The sequence below is a fragment of the Numenius arquata genome, chromosome 2, assembly GCF_964106895.1.
Source record: "Numenius arquata chromosome 2, bNumArq3.hap1.1, whole genome shotgun sequence".
Lineage (NCBI taxonomy): Eukaryota > Metazoa > Chordata > Aves > Charadriiformes > Scolopacidae > Numenius > Numenius arquata.
The window spans coordinates 115,416,789-115,442,688 of NC_133577.1; the positions used below are offsets into that span (position 1 = coordinate 115,416,789).

The 25,900-nt window shown below is 44.4% G+C and overlaps 1 protein-coding gene across 1 annotated transcript in view; it reads left to right on the forward strand.

Annotated features, from left to right (window-relative positions):
• CELSR1 (cadherin EGF LAG seven-pass G-type receptor 1) overlaps positions 1-25,900 on the forward strand; it is a 170,339-nt gene that overhangs the window by 51,757 nt on the left and 92,682 nt on the right. Inside the window, exon 2 of the mRNA XM_074166519.1 lies at positions 19,961-20,599. Within this exon, the coding sequence (XP_074022620.1) occupies positions 19,961-20,599 (639 nt within the window). The remainder of the gene's footprint in view (positions 1-19,960; positions 20,600-25,900) is intronic.

The following is a 25,900-nucleotide window of genomic DNA, read 5'->3' on the forward strand; positions in this document are numbered from 1 at the left end:
AAAGACAGGCATACATCCTTCTGAAACCAGCCAGGATATAATAAATACAGGAGCTTCAATCTCCATCATTCGCTGGAAGGGAAAGCTTGTCCTTTCCCAAGGCACGTTGACGAAGGGCTGCTTAATTGAGCTGAACAAACCGGCCCTTGGGGGGGGGCAGCACGCTGCGGGGAGGGGGCTGCTGGGGGACGAGCAGCCCTGGCCTGCAGGGCGGCTGGATCAGCTGGGAAACTCGCGCTCGGCGAGGAGTCCCGGCTTGAAAAGTTGGATGTGCATTCTCCGGGTGACTTGATGAAGTGCCGAGAGCCAAGCCCACGCGCTGCACTGCAGCCGGCAGCGGGAGAGGGGAGTTAAACCGGAGGAGGTGGCAGCTCACGTGTAGGTGTGTCACCCCCAGTCAGATTTGCACAAGCAGCCATTGCGAGCTCAACATACTGTGGCCATCTCCTGGGTCCAGCCGGACTGGAAGTTACTTCTGTAATTCAAATAAAAACACTCTAAAGATACGCAACTTTTCTCATGTACCATTAAAATCAGTAACTCATCTACGTGGGGAAAGTGCAACCCGCGAAGTTTATGTTGGGTTAAATTAGCTTGTGTCATGTTTGAATCCTGCAGATAGTGGCATCACTAGAATTAAATATTTTGTTGTTGTATTTGGCAAATCACTTTTAAATACACTGGCTGCCATGTTCATTACCAACCCACGATTACTAAAACTACCCTGTTACTGCATTGCCAGGTAGTTCTTGTTTTAAGACCTCTTAAGTCTCTTTTCTTGTCATTAGATTCTACTATTTCTGTATCACAGAACTGTTCTTTAGCTCTGCTAACAGAAAATATAGAAAATATTTTTGTTACAATGTGTGAAAACACATAGTGTGTTAAAATTCCCTGCTTCTTTGCATGATGTGAAAGGCCAAGAAAGTTTATATTGCGCTGTGATCTCCTCCTGATGCCTGACTTCAGACAACTCTTATAGTTGCTTTGGTTTTCACCCCATTTATTCACTCCCATAGTGTTCTAGCTCCTTATTCTTCTGCGTTATCGCTGGGGTTTTTTTGTTAGCAATGACTAGCATTGCATCATCCAGCTCTCTCTGTTCTCTCTCTCCATTGCAAGTCCAAGAATCATTGTGCTCTGTCAGTGAGGTTGCCTAGATAACAAATTGCATCATTTATTAACGTTTTAATCATAGCTTGCTTGTTTCCCGTACCCTCTACATTGTGTGTGCGTACGTTAATGTAGTTGTCACTGAGTGCTTATATTTTACTCTTTTAATTAGTATTTTTAAGCCATAAAAAGTGCTAATGGGGAGTTGGATTTGCAGAGTCACATATTCAGCCATTGCCCCAGCCTTGCAGAAAAATCACATTAGGTAAACCTGAGCAGCACCTGTGTGTCAGGACGATGTTTACGGACCGCGGGGCTGACAGCAGCAGAACCAAACGCCAGCCATCAGCACACAATGTGTGCTTTGGCTTCTTGTAACGTGTATTGCGGCGTACAAATGAAAAGTGAGAATATATATTTAGGAATTAAGAAAAGTAATTAATCTTTCCTTTTATGCTTTATGCTGGAGCCAGTGTTGAGACCTCTGAGCCAAGTGCCTCCCCTCTTTTTTTCCACTTATCTTAAAGCTCTTCTGAATTGTCAGCTGTGAACACAGGGAGGTTAGCACCCTCTTTGCTTAAGACCATTTAATCTTAGTACTAACCTTTCATCGCAGAAGGCACCCGTGAGCCCTGCCAATGCAGGGCTGTTTTGCAGTGCTCCTGCATCCCTTGGCTGCTGCGTGGTGTCTCTGCTGACCTGCGGTGGGTACCAGAGCAATCTCAGGGCTTCCCCTTGGCTTCTCTAGTCTTGCATTTCTAGCATGATCCCATTAAGTGTTGACTTGTCTGCTGCTCATCTCATTAGTTTTCACTTGGAAATAGTGACTCAGAAAATACCCCTGTATTCCTGAGGTTTTTGGTCTATACGTTTATTGTATTAATCCCATCCTAGCTCCCAGAAGGCATCATAGAATCCCATTCTCCCTGTTACAGACCACAGGTCTGGCTCTTCACCACAGGAAGTTACCAGTCACGGTCACTTATTTCATCCCCCTGTCTGTCTCATGTTTGCTTCTTGACGGCATGTTTGGAGAGTTTTGGTTACATGTCTATCTGTCCATGCAGTGGTCTCTGCGGGAGCTGCAGCTCAGTCAGTCTGAGCAGTCCCTAAGCCCACGCAGTAAATTCTCCACAAACGTATGCACTGCGACCACAAATCCTTTTCTGCTGAGACTCCTTTGCTGTGTTACTGTTATCTTCTTGTATGTTGGCAGGCTGCTGAGAGCCAGAGCGAGATGTACAAACACAGAATGGGCATCCGTCCCTTGGGGCTGAGAAAAGAGATGGTAAAAGTTTGTCAGGCTCACTCAGGGTGAGGGATGGTGGAAGGGTAAGGTCAACAGTCAGCCATGGACATATACATCTGTGTTTGCAGTTGGGGTCTTTCTTTATCCCCATTAGCATATGAAGAAGACATCAGTGCCTGAAGCTGCTTGCGCCCCCTGTCTCCTGACATCACAGGCAGGCAGTTTCCCAAAGATGCCTCAGAAGAGAGAATTTTACAGTGAGAATATGATGGAGGGCCACTCTGGGAGGTGGAGGAAGGGGCAGAAGCGTGAGAAGAGATGAAACATAAAGGAAATCTGTTATTGGGAGATGGAGCCTCACCGTGATGGCAGAGCAGAGGGTGAGTGGCAATGCATCGTGAGTGGAGGCAGCAGAGTGACCATAGTGGTGTGGCAATCTCAGTGTGCCATGCCTGCAGCAAAATGGGAGCTCTCTGACGCAGTTCTCCGGCTCACGAGGATCTTGTGAGCCACTATACTACTGCTTTGAGGACTAAATTTGCTTTTGTTGGTGCGCCAGTTCTCCTTTCTTTCCCGTCTCCTTTGAGCTCTTGTAGGGGGGACTTCCTACAGTTCCCAGTTTTCTTCTTTGCAAGCTCTGGAGGTCTCTGCATCTGCTCCAACGGATGCATCTGCTGCAGATGGGGGCTGACAGGACCTGAGCCCACATCAGTCATACTGAACAAAAATAGTATGTAGTTACCCTTGAATGATTCATTTTCATATCTGCGTTCATGGTTTTCCCTTGCTTGTGCTTCTGTGCTCCACTTCTTTGCTGACTGTTGACAATTTGCATTTGAAGTAGTTGGCTTCAGCATCAGCAGATGTTTTGTAACAGTTTGGGACGCCAAACTGGGCCCTGTTCACCTCCCCAAATGTGCATCTGCCTCCTCGTCCTGCTTTGCAGATCTAGCAGCTGAGTGGAGAGGGATTAGCCTCCAGACAGGGCTTTCAGAAGCAGACTGTAATTAAAGGTGCAGGATGGAGCTCAGTGATCACCTCTGATTACTGGTGCAAATGCTTTAAGAAGAGAAATTAGAGCAATGGCGTATTAAGAGGTGGGTTCTCAGGTTTTAATATCTCAAGCAGTTCAGTCTTTTCAGAGTGGTTTGGTCAGATTCTGCCTTCTGGTACCTGTGTGCCAATCTGGAGTAACCCCGATACACCAGAGGTATTGCAGAGCAGAGTTACTTAATTTGCTTGAGCCAATTCAGCATCCCTGTCCCTTCACCACTTGCTCCTTCAAGTAGAGACTGTTTGAATTCAGTGATGCTGGGCACGTTATTCTGCTCAGAAAGAAGAAGGGGAAACACCGTATTTATTTTACAGTGATAAGTGGTAATAGAGAACTATTTTGTGTTTTATGCTTGTATGACCTCATTGGTGTCACGTTATTTCTAACTACTTAGCTTCTGCTGGTAATTTGGGATTAAGTTTGGTGTTTTCTAGGACAGTATAATCACTCAAATTCCACCACTTACACAGTGGTGCACCGAGTGAGATCAGTACTTTTAAAGTAATTACAGAAACATCATTGCTTCATTGGCAAGTTAAAACTTTTATGAGAGAGGCAAAAGATGCACTCGGAGACCTAAGGACCCCCCCTGTATTTCCATGGTCTCCAAAGCATCCTGCGCTTCCCAGACAACCCAGTCAGTAAAATGCAGCATATGTTAAATGATACTATATGTTAATAATTTGCAATATCCTATCTGTTGGCCTTGGGTAGTGTCTAGGTATGAGTCATGGACCTGTACAAAAAAAACCCCCAGATTCTGGTTACGAGTCAGGATGTAAGGAAAAAAAAAGTGTATTAAGTAGGTAATATTAAAATGTTTCCTCCTTTTGGGTGCTGACTTAACTTTAACCACCTGTTACAGCATTTTCTGAAGCCTCAGGTTACTGCTGTAGAAACAACACACAGGAGATATCTTGAGCCAACTGAGAAAGCGAGTCGAGAGAGGTCGTTTTACAGAGCTTGAGCTGTTCTAAAGAGTAAGTTGCCTGGCGCGGGCGCCTGGTGTCATAGCACAGTTTCCTGCTCACGGGAGCCTCTTTCAAAGACAAATGAGAAAGGATTTAGCCATTAAACACGGAGCCGGCAGCAGTCCTGGAGTGAGAACATGGAGTTGGATTTCCCTAAGAAGAGACTGTGAAATGTCTTCCTTGCAAAACTTGTCTCTGAAAAAGAGGCAAAGACAAAATGGTAACATTTTCAGGGCTAGAATATTTTATTTTGAGCTTGAAAGTTCTTCAAATTTTTACTGCTTTCTTTTTACTCTTAATTATACATCCATCCTTAACTAGAAAGGTGGGGCATTTTTTTCTGAAACTAAAGTATAAGATACATTTTGTAACTGGGGGAGCCCCTTTCAATTTTACTGTAATGAAATTAAAGTAAGTTAGAGGTCATCGTGGCTCAAGTCTAGCTAAACACACCCCAGCCCACAGGCTTCATGCCTGTGAACAGTCGTTGTGTGTTGTCCTCCCCCGAAATGCAGCATCAAAGTTTGCTTCTGCTTTGCTGCTCAGTCCTGCGTGTGATCTGTCCTGCTCCACCTCCTCCACCTCCTTGTAGTTACAAATGCAGAAGTTTGTTTTGGCTTGGAAGGAAAAAAGAAAACAAAAAGAAGAGTGAAATCCAGCTTCTCTGGGGTAATTCTCTGCTCTGTGGGGGTCTTGGAGGAAGAGCTGCTTCCACCTCTTGTTAGCAGTGATGGGAGTCAGCAGTAACGGGGAGAGCCTGAGCTGGAGTCCAGAGCAGGGACTCCATACAGTCGTCCTTACCCGTACAGGATTTTGAGTTATATATTGATATAAAAAAAAAAATTTGTATGGGGTGGTAGAAATTATCTGAGTCATTCCCAATGAAAGCCTCACTGGAATGGGTATGTTTCTGTTAATTTATATTGTTTTCAGTGACACAATATTGGGAGATTTCTGGTAGAAATGTCTTTCCTCCACTAGACGCTCTCTGCAGACGCTGCAGCCAGCTGTCATGGTACCTTTGTGTGCATCTTGCTCTGTGTTTATTTGACATGAGGGATGACATCTGCATGACGAATTGTGGAGCCGGGTTGGGTGACAGCCAGGTATCACCGGTGGCCACCGCGCTGCCACCAGCCCTCCTGCCTGTGCTGCCTCTGACCTGGAGCATGCTGAAGTCCTCTCCCTTCCTGGCACACGTTTATGGGAATTTGTCTGTTCTTTCCACTAAGGTTGCCCCATGCTGTGCCCCAGCAGCCCCATAAACCTCTCCTGATCCCGGTTGCAGCTGCTTTGCCTTTCTCCCCAACACCAGTTGTCACGCCCAGAGAGAAATACTTCTTTCCATGCAAAGCCTGAATCTCTGCTTCCCTTTCCCAAGGGTCCACGTGTGAGACAGTCAAGGAAATTAATGCTTCCAGCAGCCAGTGCTGTGAGGTCCTTCCTGCAGCTGTGGACCACCATGGGTAGGATTTGGCCACCAGTGGGTTTCTTGCAGGCTGGGAGGCAGAGAGGGGTTTCTGCTGTTCCCTGCAGAGAGAAAGAGTGGCTCTTCTCATGGGCCTGTGGGATGTTTCTAGGGTTTATTGACCCAGAGTGGTGACTGTGGGTGCTATAACTGGGTGCCCTATCATAGAATCATAGAATGGTTAGAGTTGGAAGGGACCTTAAAGATCATCGAGTTCCAACCCCCCTGCCATGGGCAGGGACACCTCCCACTAGAGCAGGTTGCTCAAAGCCCCATCCAGCCTGGCCTTAAACACTTCCAGGGATGGGGCATCCACAACCTCCCTGGTCAACCTGTTCCAGTGCCTCACAACCCTCACAGGAAAGAATTTCTTCCTAATATCTAATCTAAATCTCCTCTCTTCCAATGTAAAACCATTACCCCTTGTCCTGTCACTACACTTCCTGACAAAGAGTCCCTCTCCAGCTCTCCTGTAGGCTCCCTTCAGATATTGGAAGGCTGCTATGAGGTCTGCCCGGAGCCTTCTCTTCTCCAGGCTGAATAACCCCAGCTCTCTCAGCCTGTCTTCATAGGGGAGGTGCTTCATCCCTCTGATCATCTTCGTGGCCCTCCGCTGGACCCGTTCCAACAGGTCCATGTCCTTCCTGTGTTGGGACTCCAAAGCTGGACACAGTATTCCAGGTGGGGTCTCACGAGTGCAGAGTAGAGGGGCAGCCTTTAGAAAGCTCCTTCATAAAGATGCTCAGCACTGGCCAAGTACAGCAATATCAGGCTAAAACTAAACAGGCCCGAAGAGTTTTATGAAAATTGAGGAAATTTTAGAAAATACCTAAAATACACTTTCCTTCCAAGAACTATATCACTGGATTGATGCCATGATATGAGCCTAATTTTATTGGTGGAGAGAGAGAGAGAGAGAGAAGTGGCTGTGCTCAAGGGCACGCTCTGCAGAGCTGATGTCCTGTCCGTACAGATGGCTCAGGAGATCAGATGGTGAAAAAGTGTGCTGTGGACACTGAAACAGCAAATCCTTTCTAGTAATTAAACTTCACCAATTATCTGAGCTCTTGGGAAATGACTCTGCAGTATGAAGCATCCTGCAGGAATTCAGATGAGCTGTTTGCAGAGAAAATCCTGATTTACAGGCAGCTGCTTTTCACAGTGTGTAGTACAAAATTTAAAAAAATGAGGATTTTTAAAAAATAAAATTAGTATTTATACTCACTCAGGGATAAAATTTATCCCATATTGTGTGCATACAAATGGCTGACATGGGGGTTTGGTATCTTTTATGGAAACGTGGAAGGACCTCTACTAATGCTTGGTGAAATCTCGCCCTTATGACTCAGTTTCTTGGGAAGCTGCGCTCTCTTGTAGTCATCCCAAAGTACAGTCTGGGAGCTCAGGCTGAAGGTTTCATGTCCAACAGTCCCATAATGCTCAGACTCTGCTGATATCAGTGGACTATATGGGTAAGGATTCCTAGAATGAGGATTTTCATGTTTTCCCTTAATGATTTACATTTTAAGGCTCAATGGTAACGGTAACAGTTTTTGAGGATATTTTGCATAGGCTCAGTATTTTGTATTTTTCCATAAAATACAAATAAAACAATGAAAAATAATGCCTTTAAACATATTAATAGCAATCCACTGCTACTGTAATGAAGGAAAGATACATATTCATTAGACTTTGTAGAAAATACAAACAGTCTTTAGTAAGCTCAGTGTACAATGAAGATTTTTTCCATGGGTACTATATTCCATGGAAGTCAAAAAGTGCTTCTTCCATGGCACCATTAAGGTCATTCTGTGTCCAGCTTTCACTGGACATGTCTCCTTTTCCAGTTGGAAATTTTGCCTGGGTTAAAAAAGAGGGCTTTGCTACTGGATGTCAGGGTGTCCTGAGATCTAGTAGCAGCAAGAGTTTCAGTGGGATGTCTGGAAGTGGTGGATAAGTTGTCACTGCACTGGTAAAACCTTGCGCTGTGCATGATGCAGGCGGCCTGAGGAATTGTCCTGCCCTGCCGAGGAGGTGGCTCGGTGGCAGGCACGTGCCTGCTGGGTGTTGGCTCTCACCCGTAATGAGTGCTTGTCTGGATAATCTGCAGCCTTGGCAGAGTAGGAGGGAAAGAACCATCACCCAGAAGAGAAAGACAAAGTCACCCTGCCCTTGGCCAGAAGCATGAGACTGCCGGGCAGTCTAGCCTGGTGCCTTCCTAGTGATGCCCTGCTAATGCTGTAGTAAGATCAAGGATGTATTGAGAGCACCAGTGTTTTCCTCTGGTTTCCAGTGTAGTAAATTCCTTTAAAGACAATCTTTTGCTTATGGAAGTTGTTGGGTAGCCTTATGTTAGTCCTAGAATGCAAGATACCTGATTCGCTCATGAACTGTGTCTTACAAAGTGCCTGGCAGAAAATTTTATCTGATTCTTAAAGAAGTGAATCATGTAGTTCTGAATCCATTCCTACAGTTCAGCTGAATAGAAGTCATTAGATAGGCATTTGAGATTACAGTATCGTTTCTGAAGATCAGTGTCGTTTCTGTGTTTCACCAGTGGCTCCCAGTCACTGATATTACCCACTTCAATCTGTCATAACTTGACCTGCCTTTTCTCTGCATCAGCTTCCCAAGATGACGTATGGCGATAGGACTCAAGCTCTTGCATTCTCCTGGTTTTGTCTGTGGGGCTGCTTTTCTCTTTGGGAAAGTTTTGGAGAGAAAAATACCCACTGCAGGTTCAGGACTACAGAAACAGGAAACGAATGCTTTGTCCCTTTTGATTCATGTCCAGCATACTAGTTTTAACGGCAGGGATCCAAGAATAATCTTCTCAGTTGACCGTGTGGCCAAAAATACGATGATCTCATTGCCAGTGGCAAGTGACACGTAGAGGGTTAGCTAAGCAAAGTTCTTCTTTGTTTTCACATTGCGTTTTCAAAAGATTGTGTGGGTTGTCTATCAGCAGAGAATCTGGACCAAGTACATGATTTTTTTTTTTTTAATATTGCCAGTGCCTGATGAGTCTTTCCCAAAACTACAAAAGTTTGGTAAGGGTGGTTTTGCCTGTTTATTTTATCTTCTTGTTCTTATTTCTTTATTTTAATCACGATGCAAGCAAATATTTTTTATTTCAGTTTCTTATTTGCTTATGTTCTATTTCCTCAAGTTTCTTATTTGCTTATTTACTTCTTATCCTGCTTAACTCAGAAGATCTTTTCAGAAAAATCAGAAGATTTTACTGTGAGGGTGGTGAGGCACTGGAACAGGTTGCCCAGGGAAGTTGCGGATGCCCCATCCCTGGAAGGTGTTTAAGGCCAGGCTGGATGGGGCTTTGAGCAACCTGCTCTAGTGGGAGGTGTCCCTGCCCATGGCAGGGGGGTTGGAACTCGATGATCTTTAAGGTCCCTTCCAACTCTAACCATTCTATGATTCTATGATTCTATGATCTCAGTTAACAGAAAAGATCAGCAAAACCGGTCAGTTGAAAATCTAGTAAGAAAAAAGAAAACCTATTCCCTTTGAAACCAAAAATGGGTAAAAATGTGATATTTTGTTGAAGAAAATATTTTCATTCTGGGTATTTCTAATCAAGTCAAGCTAATTGAAAGTCTAAATTCTTCAGACTGTGGGAGATGGGTGTATTTTGTGTCGGATCCCAGTGGATGCACCTTGATGCTCCCCATCACTTCACCTGGTTTTGATCAGCTTCTTATTAAAAACTCTTAAACATTAATTGAACTTGAGAGAGAAGGAGCAAAAAGAGAGCCTTATAAAGGCCCTGAAACCTTTCCTTTAGGACACGCATGTTACAGGTGGAACATCCGTGCCTCAGTCATTGCTTCCATCAACAAATTTGATGGGAACTGCAGCAGCGTGAGAGCATCACGAGTCTCCTGGGGCAGAAGGAGTAGCTGAACCAACCTCTCCTGTGCCTGGTGCATGTAGAAGCTGACACGTAGCCATTACTGCTTGTCCTTCCCCAGATGATAGCCCTCTGTTTTTCCCTTGTATTAATTTGCAAATGGTCTCATGATGACTGAAACCACAGAAAACTGAAAAAAAAAATACACGTATGCCTACGAACCCTCTTAGTTCTCTTCTGCTTCAGCAGAACACAAGCACAGTCAGAAACCTGTTGAGCTACTACAGCTGAATTTTGCTGGTGCTTTTTGTGTTTCAGGGAGCTGGGCAAGTTTCTGCATTGCCCAGTATATCAATAACTCGCTTAGCTGATACGTAGCTGTTTTGAAAGCTTGACTGTAAACAGAAATGACATCAGAAAAACGTGACCATCATCTTTTTTCATTGTTCCCTCCTTTGTTTTCCAGTCAAGATAGCAAACCTGAACTCCGTCCAGCGGGAAGCGTCCCCATGATTTCACTGCAGGTCGCAGCAAGGAACAGAGCGTATCTCCAGGCAAAAGGAGCATGGGAATATGGAGACATTTAGAAAGATAAATGTGATGGATTTTGTTTGGCTGACACTGTTTTGAAAGGATCCTTTTGAGGTCACTAACACACACTACGGGTGCAAACGCAGAGGCAGAGAAGCCATTTCCTTATCGCTGCTCCTGGTTTTGAAACTCCCAGGCCCCCAACCCAACTCTTCCCACCCCACCTTGCCATCCTCAAAATAGTTTTCATCCACTTCTGCTTTGAAAGTGCAGAGAGATTTGAGCGGAGCCCTGGCTTGCCTGGGGAATCACAGAATTGCCTAGGTTGGAAGGGACTTTTAAGATCATCTAGTCCAACCTTAAAAAAAAAAACCAAACCAAAAAACAAAACACCAACACTAAACCATATTCCCAAGCACCATGTCAACTCATCTTTTGAATATCTCCAGGGATGGTGCCTCAGCCACTTCCCTGGGCAGCCCATTCCAATCCTTGATAACCCTTTCAGTGTGTTCTTGCTTTAATCAGACCAAGTGAGTAAAAATGTTTGCAGGGTATGTGTAACTAGGAGGAGAATGGAGGCTTTTGTGGGGAGCCACCAGTTGCTCTCCCAGCAGCATGGGGGAGAGCGGGGGCTCTCTCCTTTGAAGTGGGGTTAAGTGGCGTAAAAGCATGTCTCGGGGTAAACGCGCTGCTGTTATCTTACTCTGTACAAAATACATCATTTACTTGAAGACCATACCCTGAATGGAGATTAGCTCTGGAGCATCCCGTGACTGCAGTTAAGTTTGTCTGGTGCCTTCATGAGTATTTAAGAAACCTGTTTCGAGTCCTGTGTACAACTGGTTACAGCTGGGAAGGCAGAGATGCCCATGAACAGCCCTTTGGCTGTGGGATGAGTGGCTGACTGGGCTCCCCGTGCATGGGCTTCGTGCACCCCAATGCTCGCCGGCATCTCCCCCTGTCCGGCAGTGTCCCATCCAAGCCACTGCGGCCACTGCTGCGGTGCACTGCGAGATGTGGCTGCAGGCAACACGAGCCTGCTGGGAAACCAGCGCTTGCCTTTCAGCTACAGACATTCAGCTTTGCATGTAGTTAGAATGAAAATGTAAATGACATTAAAACCCTCTCCCTTTAAAGTTCAGAGAGGCTTGAAAATTATCACAGTAATTAGGCGATAGTTTTGATTATACATCAAACGAGATCAAGCTTTCTGGGAGGTGGCAGAGCCCCCAGCGAGTCAGTCTGTGAATCTATCTGGTGTAGCGATCTGGAGTGGGGTTTTTCATCTGAACAGGTCCGATGGGTGCCATAAGACGCACAGTCTCCGTGGACATTAGCATGAGATGGAAACCCGCCTCTTCAGCTTGCGTGCTGGCTGTGGAGCAGCAGCAGGGTGGGCTCCTGGGCCGTGCATCCCTCCGAGGGGCTGCGCATCCCTCCGAGGGGTCGTGCATGCCTCCGAGGGCTGTGCAGCCGGGAGCTGGGCAGGGAGCACTGCCGGTGCCAGTGTTGGCAGGCAGGAAGCTGGTCCAAGCCATGATGCTGGGGCAGGCTCAGCCCTGCTGCAGAGCGTGGCCTGGCAGGGGAGTCTGGCTGGTCCTTGCTAACAAGGAAAACCCGCTGAGGAACATGGAGATGTGCAGAGCCTGGGAAGGAAAATCATATTTTTGCATTTTAACTAGCAGGGAAATCAGTAGAATGGTCTGGAAGGAGCTGGTTGTTGGCGTGCTCTCGCTATCTTCCCACACATGGTACTTCCCTCTAAGTATCCTTCATCCTTGGGCTTTCTGCTCGGGACAGGGACAGCACCTTGCTGCTGCTGCATCCCTGCCAGTATCCCCCACCTGCATCTCACCATCCCAGCAGTTACACCCCCTGTGCACCAGCTACCTGAAGAGCAAGAGGTGATGCTGCGGGAGGGCCTTGGGGGAAGTTGGGCGTCTTTTCAGCCTCTCTGCTGTCAGAATTCAAGAGTGCTTATTCCTGCCAGCAGATCCAACTTGCCTGACTTGCCACCCTCTGGAAATATTCCCCCAGACTGGTGTTATCAACCCAATTAGCATTTCAAAATTTTCAGCTTGCAGGTGCTGGTTTCAGAAAAGCTAATGGCAGTCTCGTACAATGTTGAGCAATCCAGTTGGCATCGATTTGTTCTTAATCCCCTGTTCAAGCTGCAAACCAAAATATTTTTTTTTTCTTTTCAGTATTGTGTACAAAGTAAATAATCCTGAGCAGCACAGGCTACAGTAAAGATAATGATGCCAAAATTAGTCTGGTTTTTTGTCTTATACACGTCGGGAATTCACAGTTGCTTTATGCAGAGTTTCTCCTCCCACAGGTTGGGTTTTTTTAGCTGGCTGATTTAGCTGGTACTGCTATGGCTGCTGCCAAGGGGACGTCACAAGCCCCAAGTCCCACTGCCCACCTTCCCCGGGTGTCCTAGATATCCATCTCAGTCAGGATGAAGAGGTGACTTGTCTTGCAATAAGAAGTAGATGAAAGTTTGACTTGGAGTGTTTTTAAGAGTGTCTGCAGCCTGTGGGTATTAAGAGGTGGCTTTGCCTGGAAGTGTCTGGACAGACTTTGTGGGGATCCTTTGCTTGCCCTGACCCTGACATCATTTCCCAAGCGCGGCTGTGGCTGAGGCTGTCATGGGGCAGTGGCAGGGCACAAGCTGGCATAGCCACAGCCCAGGTAGGTGTCCCGTGTCCTGGGTGGGCCAGGGAAGACCCCTCAGGTGCTCATTAACACTGATTTGGGGAGAGCTGGTCGCTGGCACTCAATCTGTGCCAGCGTGGGCCATTGCCTGTCCCCTAGTAATCTTCCAGCCTTGGACTAGTTAATCCCAGATACCTTTTTTTTCCCCCCCAAAGACGTGTTTTTCCCAGGACACTCCTCTCCCACGTAGCTCCGTCAGGACTGAGCCCCCATTGCTGGTGTGCTCACATACCCCATGTGGTTCATCTGCCTTTGGTTTCAGCTTGCCCTGTTATCTAAAATCCCCCCGTAACACCACGTAACACATCTTTCTCTTCCTCCCGCCTGTAGCCCTTCCCAACCCTCTTTTTTTCAAAGGATGCTGAGCACCATCAGCCAGTGTTTTCAAAATGGAGCATCTGCAGAAGCAGGGCTGCAGCTGCTCATCCTTCCTGTAAATTTTGAGGTGTCGAGGTGCAGATTCAGACACCTGATTTTAAGAAAAACCTTACAAACTTTTACAACTCGTGCTGTGCAGCCCATGTTGTGTGCTTGCACTGTCTGCGTGCTCGCCCTGCTCATCCCTCGCCCTTTGCTTTCTGCTCTTGCCATCTTGATTTTCAACCCCAATCCTTTTCTTGGGCAGACTGTTCCTCTTGTTTGAGGCTGTCGGGTCGAGAATGAAGCTCTGCACGAGTGCCCTGGCAGGGACTCGGGGAATTAGGCTCTGGGCCCAATTTTGGCTGGGAGCAAAGCCCACTGAAGTCAATGGGGATCTTCTGTTGAGGTAATGGGGTTTGGAGCAGACCGGGGCCTCGACGTTCTTTGGAGTAGTGATTCCAATGTGAACCTTTGGCACTGTGTGAATAATAGATAATTATTTTTCTATGTCCTTTCCAAAGCCCACAACTTGTGTTGGCAGTCAGTGCTCCTAACTGTGTGAAGCTGAGGCTGGCAGTCTGAAACGAAGGGACGAAAGCAATTAAATAAGCTTCATGTGGCCAAGGGGAATCATTTCTGTGCCATTTTATCCTACTTGATATAAAGAAGGAATTGCTCATCAGCGGCTTTTCCGATCCCAAGAAAAGGGAGGCTCTAACAGAATCCATTAGTGCCTGTCTAAGAAATTATAGGACATTATACAAAATATGTGCCTGTTTTTCCGAAAGGAGGTGTGTCTCTCAAGGACATTACTTTTCCGTTATTGCACCATTTAGTATTGCTTTTCTCTAGCAAAAGGGAAATTTGTATTTTCATCTGTTCCTACCGAAAACTAGGATCTACTTAGGGATGCACAGCAAACATTTGCTGCTGCTCATCACTCTGGCCTTTCAGAGATCCAAGGCCAACACCAGCCCCCGTGTCCTTTGCTAAGGTGCCCTGAAGGCACCTCAAACTGGGGTCACCTGTTTCTGTCCTGAAACGCTTCTCCAGTGAGACGGCTCATTAACTGGGAAGACCCTGGAGTAGGGTGTCTGTAAATTCACAGTTGTGCCTATTTTCATTTTCCTTTCTGGTAAAGCTTTCTGCTGTTTTGGCAAAGCATCTTACTTAGGTTCCCACCTGCCATTTTCTGTGCAGGTTACTTTCTTTCAGGGTATTTTCTCTGTGCTATAAGCCCCTGAACTTTTCCGTAAGTTGACATAGTGCTTTGTGACCTGGTTTAGAGATGTAGTTTTTTTGTTTTTGTCAGAGTTAGGTTGATGGTTGGACTAGATGATCTTAAAGGTCCCTTCCAACCTAGGCAATTCTATGATTCTATGATTCTATAATGTATAAAATATTTTAAAGAGTTTTCTTATGGATGCTTGTAGATTTCTCATTTCTACTCATAGAAGTGAAGCTTTGTAGTGCCTACAGCAGTGGTTTGGAAGGGATGATATTAATACAGTGATATTTTATGCTTTTTAAATCTGTTTCCATGGTGGTGGAAACACAATGCAAGGAAGGGACTTGGCCCTGCAAGACTTGCAGACTTTCTGAGGCAAACTGAAGCTTAGTTCAGGACTATGCATCTCACTTTTATGGACGTCCTCTGTTTCTTTACTGCTGTTTGCTCAGCATCAAGTGTGGTTTGGGTTCCAGCTCTGCTCAGGCAGCCAAGTATTGCCTGCGGTCTCCAATGCTACAAGCTGGTGCTACTTTACGTGCTACTGCCACCCAAGGAGTGGAGAGAACGCCAAAACTATGGCATCCCATCATTAAATCAAGGCTTAGTACTACTGGACTAGGTGTGTATTAAGTCCCATATGTAAAGACACAGCTGGAAGCAATGGGGGATGGAGGTTTGATCATTCAAAGGCATGTTACCAAGTGATGATTGCTACCCACGGGCATGCCTGCTTCTTATGAGCTGGGCAGAGCAAGAGGTTATTTGAACCTGTGGAGTGTCCTTACTCTACGTTTTGCTAGCCAAGGAGTTTGCGTGGCTCTCGTAAACCCTGATATCTGTTACTTCCAGATGCATTATGAAGCAGAGTTAGAATAGATGTGGGTTGGGCTATCTGTGAAAGAAAGCTCTGATGCTAAAGTATTTATATAAAATATTCAGCTTTGATATGCAGCCCTAAGACCTTTGTATATAATCAACCCAAAAAATTGTTAATTATTTTATTTCTGCCAACTTAAAAAACAAACAAAAAGATCCTTTCTGGCCAGGTACTGCCATTGCCAAATGTGCATTTCAGTTAGACTTTGCTGTGTTTACGTTTCTAGATAATAAAATTCTTTGGTTTATGGACTGCCAGAAGATAGAAAGCTGAGATTAAAGTCTCAAATTTGATTTGGTTTATTGTAAGGGTAATCATGAAACAATGACTATTTAATCAATTCTTAGTTATTAGTGTATTTTAGAGAGCTTCAAGCTTTTGTCAGCCTCGCTGTCTTCTTTTTTCTTTGTAATGCCTCGGGCTATGTGATTGCTATTGAATCTTTTCATTAGTTTGATGCAGGATGAAGGTGGGTAGTTATGTTTTTAAGGAGCCTATTCAGTAATGACAATGACACAGAGACAACAGTCTGCTTTGATTTTCACCTTCTGGAGGTTTCTTTTGTAGAAAGCATACATAAAATAATGTTGCCAGGGTATAAACTCAGTGTGCAGGGACTGCGTTAGTGATGAACACCTCTTCTCCTGTGCGGCCACCTGGCCATCCAGAATCTTCTTTGTCCATTCACTGACCTGTGAGACGCTACGAGTCTTTTATTTTAATCTTCCCGCCTTGTTTTTGATAAACTTGGCTGCTTTTGAAAGAACCTTTAATGATTTGTTTAGGATATCTGTGCTGCCTTCATTACCCCAGTATCGCAGCATTTCAGCATCTGCACCCACTACTCCACAATGTACATGTAAGTGCCACTATCCCCACTTTACGGAAGAGAAACTCGAGGACAGAGTGACAAAAGCCATTGGTACAAGGGGTTTAGGAGCCAGCCCTGCAAAAGGACCGATCAAAACCTCTCTTCCTCTTTGGTCCATCCTGCATTTCCCTTCTGTCTATCCGGGTGGCAGGGGCTTGGGCTGCTACAGTCCAGGCTGTCTTCTCAGGCCCCTCTTAGCAGGATGCCTATGTGTCCCATCTGCCAGCATGGCTCATGTTTCTAGAGTTCCTTCAGGAAGACTCCTGCATCCAGCTGGTTTGCTGAAGCCAGGCAGATGATGGCTGTGAGAGCCGGTGACAGCTAAGCCCTGCATACGTGTATGTATTCATCTGTGCGAAGGTCTGCTCCAAAGAGTGAAGTGTAGCCAGAGTTCCTCCTGTGTAGCATCACCTGAAGGGTGTTTCACACCCCTGACTGAAGCCATCTTGCATCTGCCAAAACATGATGGGGACTTTTTATAGCTGTGTCATAAGACCTTTGAAAACACAGGTTGCTAGAGCCTTTTTGCAGAATAACAGATTGGTTGTGTGTGTGTATTGGATAGCTGCATATGGTAGGCATGTCAGACTCTGAAAGGACATCAAGTATTACTGCTACATAAAATAGTGCTTCCAAATATTATTTTTCTCACATTTATGGCAGGAAAAAATTGAAACTTCCATGGAGTATTTCACCTGTGAATCTCAAACCACATATGATATCATGTATTTAGGGCTCAATTCAATTCCCAGTAAAGACGATGACAAAATTTCAGCTTTCTTTACTACGCTTTGTTCCAGCCCTCAAAGTGATTGTTGTCTGTTGAAAGTAGAATAGATACTAATTTGGTCCCATAAAACCACAGATTGTTTCAACTTTCCATGAATTTCTGAATGAATAGATGATCGGATCCCGTGATGCTGCGCTCAGACACGCTGGTGATATGAAAGAGGCACTTGTCCAGCAGCCTGTATAGCCCTGCCGCTCTTTTGTTGCCTGTAGTACACATGCTCAGCCCCTTTTTACTCTCTTTTTATTTTAATGCTCTGCAACAGGGCTGCACAAAGCCAAATTGGCTTTTAAAACACGACTTCATTTTGCAGCTATACGTCTGTGCCCGGTTTTCTTTTGTGCTGCCTGCGGAACAAGGAGGCTGTGTGGTATCTGACACCGGGTTTTTTCCAGTGATTTATTAACTGTGTCAGAATAGCTGTTGTGAATGCTGGGAAGCTCTTGCATATTGTGACAGTTGATATTGATTATGACAGTTTGTAGACTCTCGTGCGTTGTCAGACAGTGGATCGTATTTTGTCTTCTTACTATACATACCATGGGCTATAGATCATAGTGTTTTCTTAAGAAAAGGACCCATTGTCCATCGTTCTCGCTGGTATGAGAGAACTTCTGTACCGTATTGTGCAACAAATAGCAAAATAGTGCAGGCACCCTATGGGACAGGCAGGGAAATGTCAACTGCTGTAGGAAAAAAAAGAAAAAAAGTGAATAGTTTGTTCTGCTTCTGTCTTTTCAGGGGAATGAGCCGTGCAGTTGACAGAAGTGGGTAAACTAGTCTGAGGATGTCATTTAGGAAAATACGGTGCATCCTGTATTGTCTGTTGGCCAGAAATCCACCAACTGCGCAGGAGGAGGAGGCTGCAGTGAGGATTTTGGCTACCCGTCATTTTTAAATGTTGCTTTGGGTCTTGATGGAGACCGAAACTGCATGCTTCCAGAGTCTGAGGGACAGGAGAAAAAGATTTCTGGAAACTTGGGGGAAAGTGAAAGCCGGCATGTGAGCTGCTGTGAGGGACACATCAAACAGATCACCCCGAATAATGACCCCTTCTGACTGTTTGGTTTTAGCGAGGCGGTGGTAAAGTAGCACTCAGGAGAAAAGATGTTTCTGTTTGCCTAAAAGCTGCTCCAGCGTTGAAAAAAGTCAACAGCCGAGCTTTTACAGACAACCTGATCAGGAGAAGGGAGTCAAAAGCCATTTGGTTAATTATATTACCATGATTTACTATATTATTGAAGGAAAAATCTTCCAACAATACATTTCTTTTTAAAACAAAACAGCGCTTGAGGTGTAGCGGTGACACCTATTCACCACGTGAATAGGAAAAGAGCCGTTCTGATTCTTCTGTTCTTGAAAGACCTTTTATAAGAGACCATAATGGGTCATAAACTTACACTTTGAGGTAATAAAGCATAAGAAAACGATCTATAGCAATCCGTGCTATTAGGATTTTGTTCTCACACTGGGTTTAGATTGATTCAAATGCAGTTTCTGCTGTGATTTTACATTGATGCTATTCACAATCCATTTCCTCACGTACCTTATGGTTTAATTGAAATAAATGTAATAGCAGATCACTTGTGAAATGATTATTTCTGGGATACTTTGGGCCAAGACTATGGCACTGAGATGGGACCTAGGGGAATTGGATTCAGTTCTTAACCCCTCTGTGGGCCTGATACTGGCCACTCAAACCAGTTCTTCTCTCTCGTGAGAGACACAACCATTTCTGGTTGTTTATTTACACTATGAGATCTTTGAGAAGGAACATTTCCTATCAGAAGCCAGTTTTGATCTCTCCTGGGATTTCTAGATGCTGCTGTAATTCTAGCCATGTTTTCTGTAATGAGATCTGTATTTTCTTAATGAGTCCTTAATGTTAGCAAGGTGACAGAATTGAACTAAGTGGTTTGCTTTCAGTGATGATGCAACTTCCTGTTCCATGCTTGCATCGAATTTGGAGTAATTATAGCACTCACTGTGTCATTATTATGTTTCATAATGATAGAATGCTCTAGAGTTTGTACATTCACAGCGCTATGGTAAGCCTCAGGGTGTACTGAGATTTTACACTGGCATCTCTCAGTCCAGTGTCAGGTATTAGTGCTATATTTATATAATTATGGGTTTTATTGCAGAACATCCACAGCAATAGCGGAAAGGCTTTAAAGGAAGTATAAATGAGAGAGCTTTTAAATGTCTGCTTTTTGTTACAGACATATTTTATTTGATTTTTTTTTTCTAATTTTCATAAAAGTATTTTGAAGAAGTTAGGTATGAGGAATGAAGAAGTTCAGGTGTTCAAATGTGAAGACTTGTTTCCTTAGGTCACTTTTTCTATGGCTCTGGTAACAATTCTCTGTCTGTGTGTAGTTCTGGCTCCTTAAGCCTGAGACCATGCCTGGAGAAGATAATTTTGCTGTTGTGCTGTGAAAAGCGACAGCTTCCCAGCACCGGTTGTAGGCTAGCAGTGACTTGTATGAAGATCCACTCAGTTGCTATCAGGAGAGACCCCTTCCCCTTGCCTTCCCCTTGGCTGTCCTGGGGATCTCAGGCTGTCCATTTGCTTGTTGGCTTTTGACAGTCATTTGCCTGGGACGTTCTCCAGGTATTCTGGACTCTTTGAGATGTCCCTGGTCCTTCGGGTCACAATCCTCAAGAGATTTTGTTCTGTTTTCCTAAGTAAAGGCATTGGTAATCACTGCAGAAGGTGGGTACATTTCCTTCTCTCATCCTGGTGCCCCGAAATGCCTCGCAGGCCTGTTTTATTTCCAGGAGACTGTGGAAGCATCCTTCTCAGTAGGTTGAAGCCTTCTCTCTGACGTCGCTGTTATCTTTCTCTCCTCCCTTCAGATGGTGTCCACAGTGTCACAGCAGTCTGCACCCTGCGCGTCACCATCATCACGGACGACATGCTCACCAACAGTATAACGGTGCGGCTGGAGAATATGTCCCAGGAGAGGTTCCTTTCTCCCCTCCTGTCCCTGTTTGTGGAGGGGGTCGCAACAGTGTTGTCCACTGCCAAGGACGGGATCTTCGTTTTCAACATCCAAAATGACACAGATGTCAGTTCCAATATTCTGAACGTGACCTTCTCGGCTTTGCTTCCGGGTGGCATTCGAAACAAGTTCTTCCCCTCCGAGGACCTGCAAGAGCAGATCTACCTCAACAGGACCCTGCTGACCATGATCTCCACGCAGAGGGTGCTGCCCTTTGATGACAACATCTGCTTGCGCGAACCCTGCGAGAACTACATGAAGTGTGTCTCCGTCCTGAAGTTCGATAGCTCAGCCCCGTTCATCAGCTCCAACACCGTCCTGTTCCGCCCCATCCACCCCATCAATGGCCTGCGGTGCCGATGCCCTCCGGGCTTCACGGGCGACTACTGTGAGACGGAGATTGACCTCTGCTACTCCAACCCCTGCGGGAGCAACGGGCTGTGCCGGAGCCGAGAAGGGGGCTACACTTGTGAATGCTACGAGGACTACACTGGTATGTGTTTATCTTATCTTTGACCTGTGATTTATATGTTAGACCATCAACCAGGCCAGCTCTGTGTCAAACTGAAATTGCTGACATTCTTAGTCAAAGGGAGAAAAACTCCTGGTGCTGCCTTCTGGTCAGGAGAAGGCTTGTGAGTGTCACAGATCACTTAGGGTAAGTTCCATATCTCTGTGCATGCATGGTGGAAGGAACCGTGCCTTGCTCCAGGTCATGCAGGGGGCCCAACAGCAATTTGCATTGTGTGAATTTCTGCTCAGAATGCTTTATGCAAATGTCTTTCTTCTGTCTGGAAGGAAAAAGGTGGGACATCCCCTGGTTCATGGTTTTGCATGTTAACGCCTTCCTGGCCCCTTAGCAGTCCCCTCCTACCAGGGTATAGTGGGGGTGCATAGCCTCAGTAGGAGGTCATCAACCCTTGGTTGTCAACAAGCACAGAACATGAGGATGGTTCATGGTCCCAAGAAGCTGCAGTAGCACACATTTATGGGAAGTACTGCAAGTTAGCTCCAGTTTGTAAATGTCCAGATAAAATCCAGAAGGGCATAGTTGCTTCCAGGCCTGTCTCCAGCAGCCTGCTGGGGAACGTACTTTGCCTTATCGTGGACTTGACAGCTAATAAAGATCAAAGCCCTGCTTCTCAAATACTGAGAAGTTATGAAAAAATATTAGCTGAATGTTTTCTGGTGCTTCAGTAAAGTCAGTGGGATTATTTATGTATTTGAAATTGCACACGCATTTAAGCGTTCTGCACTGAATTGCTCCTGGCTGTAATTTATGGTGACAGCTCAGCAATGTCTTCTGTGACCCCCCCAAATGAGGGGTGAAGCAGAGGGGCTCTTCCCAATGCTGCCTCTCACTGCTGAAGTTATAAAAAATTGAAAACATAAATTATTTAAGTCTCCATGTAAAAAAAAATCTAGATGATGTGTATGTCTACTGGGCTGGATCCAGCCCTCTAAGTGGAAGGGTTTTCCTTCACTTTCTGTGGCTTTTGGCTCAGGGCTGTAATTAAAAATGCAATGGTGGAAGAAGCCAGGAGTCAGTGAGCAGGGACACGGCAACAGCAGGTGAACTGGGCTTTCCCAGCAAGGGGGACAGGAAGTGCTCTCCAGGATCAGAGTGGGGCTTCTGGCAGCAGGACCTTCCTCAGGAGATAAATTTTTTGCCTGACCAGTGAAACCCTGCATAGAACTGTGAGATGGTTGGAATATTTGGTCTTTGTTGAGGAGTGATTTTCCTGCCAGGCTTCTCATGAGTGACTTCCACAGTGAAATACATTATAAAGTCCATTATCCATTATATGCAGCTAATGCAAAATGCATGCAGCATTGGGCATCACAAAATAGTTTTTATGACCAGTTTATTTCATTTCCCATGTTTGTGTACTATTACACTGTAAATAGAAATGGTTAAAGTAGCAAGTTTCATTAAACCAAGATATACATATGAATAGAGTGAATTCATCCATGGCTTAGGTTTTGGAATGACATGCATTCCTACATCACATCTGGCTAGAAATCTTCAGAAAAAAAGGCTAAATATACTTCAAAAATGAAAGAGAATAATCTTATATTAATAATTGATGGACATATTTAATAATTAACGCGGTAGTCAGAACAGACACAGTACATATTTCGAGGAAAGGCACCATGTTATTCATACACAAAGGAAGATTTGATCTGTAACTGTATTTTCAGTGCATAGTTGTTAAGTTAAAAATTAACTGTCCTGTTGCCAGGATATTAAAGTGATCATAAGTTAAGAAGCAGGCACTGCTTATAGCATTGCCATCTTTAGGTTTCAGAGTTAACTACACTTCAGTGAAGCACTTTATTCTTTGGAAGGAGAGTTCGGGTCATGATCCCGATCAGGTTGGCCAGGGGAAAATACACGCAACCGTGATCAAGAGGGCTCAGGAATCCCTTATCCTGTAAATTGATACAAATATTATTGCATATTTCTGCTTTATTGCTGAATGAACACAGTAGAAATTTCATGTATACTCTGTGGTTGGTTTACGTTATGTTGGTGCCTTTAGGCTCCATGTTGCATGACAATGTTTTTTTCCATCAAACCTGACACACTTACCCACATATGCTGGTCATTAGTTGGTTGATTTTCATCCCCTTTACAGAATGAGGTGGAAAATGTTATCAACAAGTAAGCTATTACCAGAAATATTTTCTGAAGATGCATTATTGAATCTTGTCCCAACCCCCTTTAAGAACTCTTATTTTACTGTGATTTTTGTCCTTTCTTTAAATTCTTTCATATCCATTTGCAAGTTCAGTTTATATCCATTAATCATAATATTGTGTTTTCTGCTTGTATAATGATATTTATTGTTTACAATGATCCAGATTTTATATCTATTTAATATTTAAACAGCATAGGTTGGTTTCAATAGTAGCAGTGTCTATTGGCTCACAGACTGCAGTGATCGTAAATCAGAATGAGCAGAGAATTGCTAAGGCTGAAAGTTGGGAGATTCTGGAGTGTTACCATGGTATTAACTCAGTGTAGTAACATACGAGTATGAGGTACTTATGAATCTTTGAATTAATTGTAAAAAATGAGATGCAAATGGTAATAGTCAATGAAATGCAGCCTGCTCTGGGAGCTCTCGCATTTCCAATTCCCAATTAAGACTCTACGTAGAAAAATAATTACAAGAAAATGGTAAGATCTGTCATCTCTCTGGGGAGATACGCTGCAACTTGATGAGAAATCACTACACAATCATAACCCTGTGCTGAATCCATCCGACTGGTCACCTGTTAAAAATATAGCGTTTATTTCCTGTAGAAGATAATTATGTCCTATCTTAATCGGATGGAATTTCCCCCCATTTTTCCACCCTGCTTTGAAGCCCTCCATTTGTTTTGATGTAATTGTTAGTCATTTATACATGATGAAAGTTTCTCTGTCTTCAGGAGTCTTCTGTTACGGGCACTAAGGTAAACTGAGCTTCTACAAGATATTTCTGAAACCTGATTACTGGCTAGTTTGGGGTGATTTGGAATTAGCTTCACTTCCTGTGATGTAAGGAGGTGAGTGAAGAAGGACATATATTTTTAATCATTTTTTTTCAGAATAGTGACCCCTTTAACCTCTTTTTCTTTATATACAGATCAGTGTAGACGAGTGAACAATGTACACAGTAACAGTCTTGCCATTGATGGCAGGGAGCTATGTGCATGGCTAAAGGGTTAAAGGATGTAATTTAACTTAAGCAAACAAATTTAATGAACTTGAACACTGTGGAAAGCCTGTGTAATTTTTCCAGCTGTATTTCATGAACCTTTGAGAGCTGCAGAAGCAGCTGAGATGAACTACAGGTAAGGGCTTGGACAGAGGTAGAGCTGTCTGTACTCCCCAGGGGCAAAACCCTGAGGGGCAAATGCGTCATCTCATCCGCACCGTTTTTGGAGGCATGGTTGCCACAGCGGTTCCTGAGCTGTGTTTTCAGCCTCATCTTGGTGCCTCCTATAGGGACATACCACTGTGGCCATGTCACCACCTTTTCGGGTGTGAATTCCCACGATTCCTGCCCTGTCTTGAGCAGGAGCCTCCTGCCATCCCTGGGTCCTCCTGCAGCTCTCGCTGCAGTTCGATGCCCATGGTCCTTCTGTTTAGCAGCCACCGCAACTGTTCACCTCTACGGTTGCACTCCCCAAAAGTAAAATGTAATTTGCACAGAACAAAAGCACTCCAAGCAGGGGAAAAATAAAAAAAACAACCTCTGAAATGAGGAAGAGATTCAATGTTCCCACAGTTCTCCTTAGCACAGGACATTCTCTCCGCCTCTTTTGCTACCTAACCCCTAGCAAGGAGCAATTTATAGGGAAAAAGATCGTCAGAGAATTTCCCATATCCTCTGCATCTCTCCTTGGATTTCACTTCAGAGAGGGGAGAAATCTTAAGTGGTTGTAAATCTTCTGGTAATCAAATACAGCAATTAGAGATCTTTTGCATGTTACACTTTTTTCCTCCTAATCTATTTTTGTGATACCATATTGACATGAGGAATCATGACATCTAACTTGGCCGCTGTGAATTCTGACTTTGTGTCTTGAGAAGGTAATTATAGCTGTTTTTGCAGCATTGTGCCAGAAGTCCCTGTTTATATTGTTTAGTAAGTTCTCAGCATTTGGCTCTTGCAAACAACACATAGCAGTAATAGTAAATGTGAAGATTTGCTTCTGTGTTATCTTTACTTATATCCATTCTTCAGATAGTAATTTCCCTGCTTGGTCTGATACCAGATTCTCATTTTTCAGGCCAGAGAGATTTATTTGGGAGAATTTCAGCTTTCAAGCAGAGAAATCTGGCAGCCAGGGTAGCCGTAATGAGTGTTTTATCTTGGGCGAGAGGGTCTGAAATTCCACTCTCAGTTACACTTCTGCCGCTCTGCTGGTGCGGTGGGATCACAGGCGTGTAACAGCCAAATCCTGTACAGCAAACTTTAATTTGATTCCTTCAGGTTTCTTACTGCATCTTTAACTCCTTGTTTAGCTTAAGAAAGGCCATGGTTTTGTGACAGCGAGGCTGAACAAAGATGGTCCTCACAGGGTCGTGGGACTTTGCCAGCACTTTCAAACAGCTGTGACCAAGTTTGTCTTTGCCACAAAACACCAAATAAGAAATTCTGTGGTTCCCAAACACTCCCATAAATGTAGGGATGTTGTCCATGGTATGGGACAGCTTCATGGGTCATCTCTTTGTGATACCTCATTCAAATGTTAAGGTAATGCAGTGAAGGTACTAAAATGTTTTGTATCGTTGCTGCCTTAACGGTGTCTGTTAGTCCAGATCTTCAAAGTTAGGCTACTGGATTCCAGGTGCATTTATATAATAAAGAGATTAAAACAGCCTAGGTAAAGTCTAATACTGTAAAAAACAGTATATACATTTTCAAGAGTTCAAATACAATGACAGTTATTAGGGTGCTGGGTGACTTGCACTATTTTCAGCATTTAAGGGCTGTAGATTTTCCCATTTGCAAAAAGTTTTTAACAGTTTTTTACGAAGTTTTTCTGCTGATTTCGGATGCAGGAAAAGTTGAGGAAGAGTGCTGAATATCAGCCTTTTAATAACTTACGTTGTTTCTCGGTGCCTCAGAGAATATCTTTTTACTGTTCCTTGCAGTTTCTCTATGGCAATACCATGAGAAAGCTTATGTAGGGTGGTTGTGCCCTGGTGAAGGTGTATAACACTGGAGGTCTAGAATTTTTTCTTCTTTTCAGCAGTGCTATCAATGCCATTGTTTTGATGTTTGTACTGAAACTT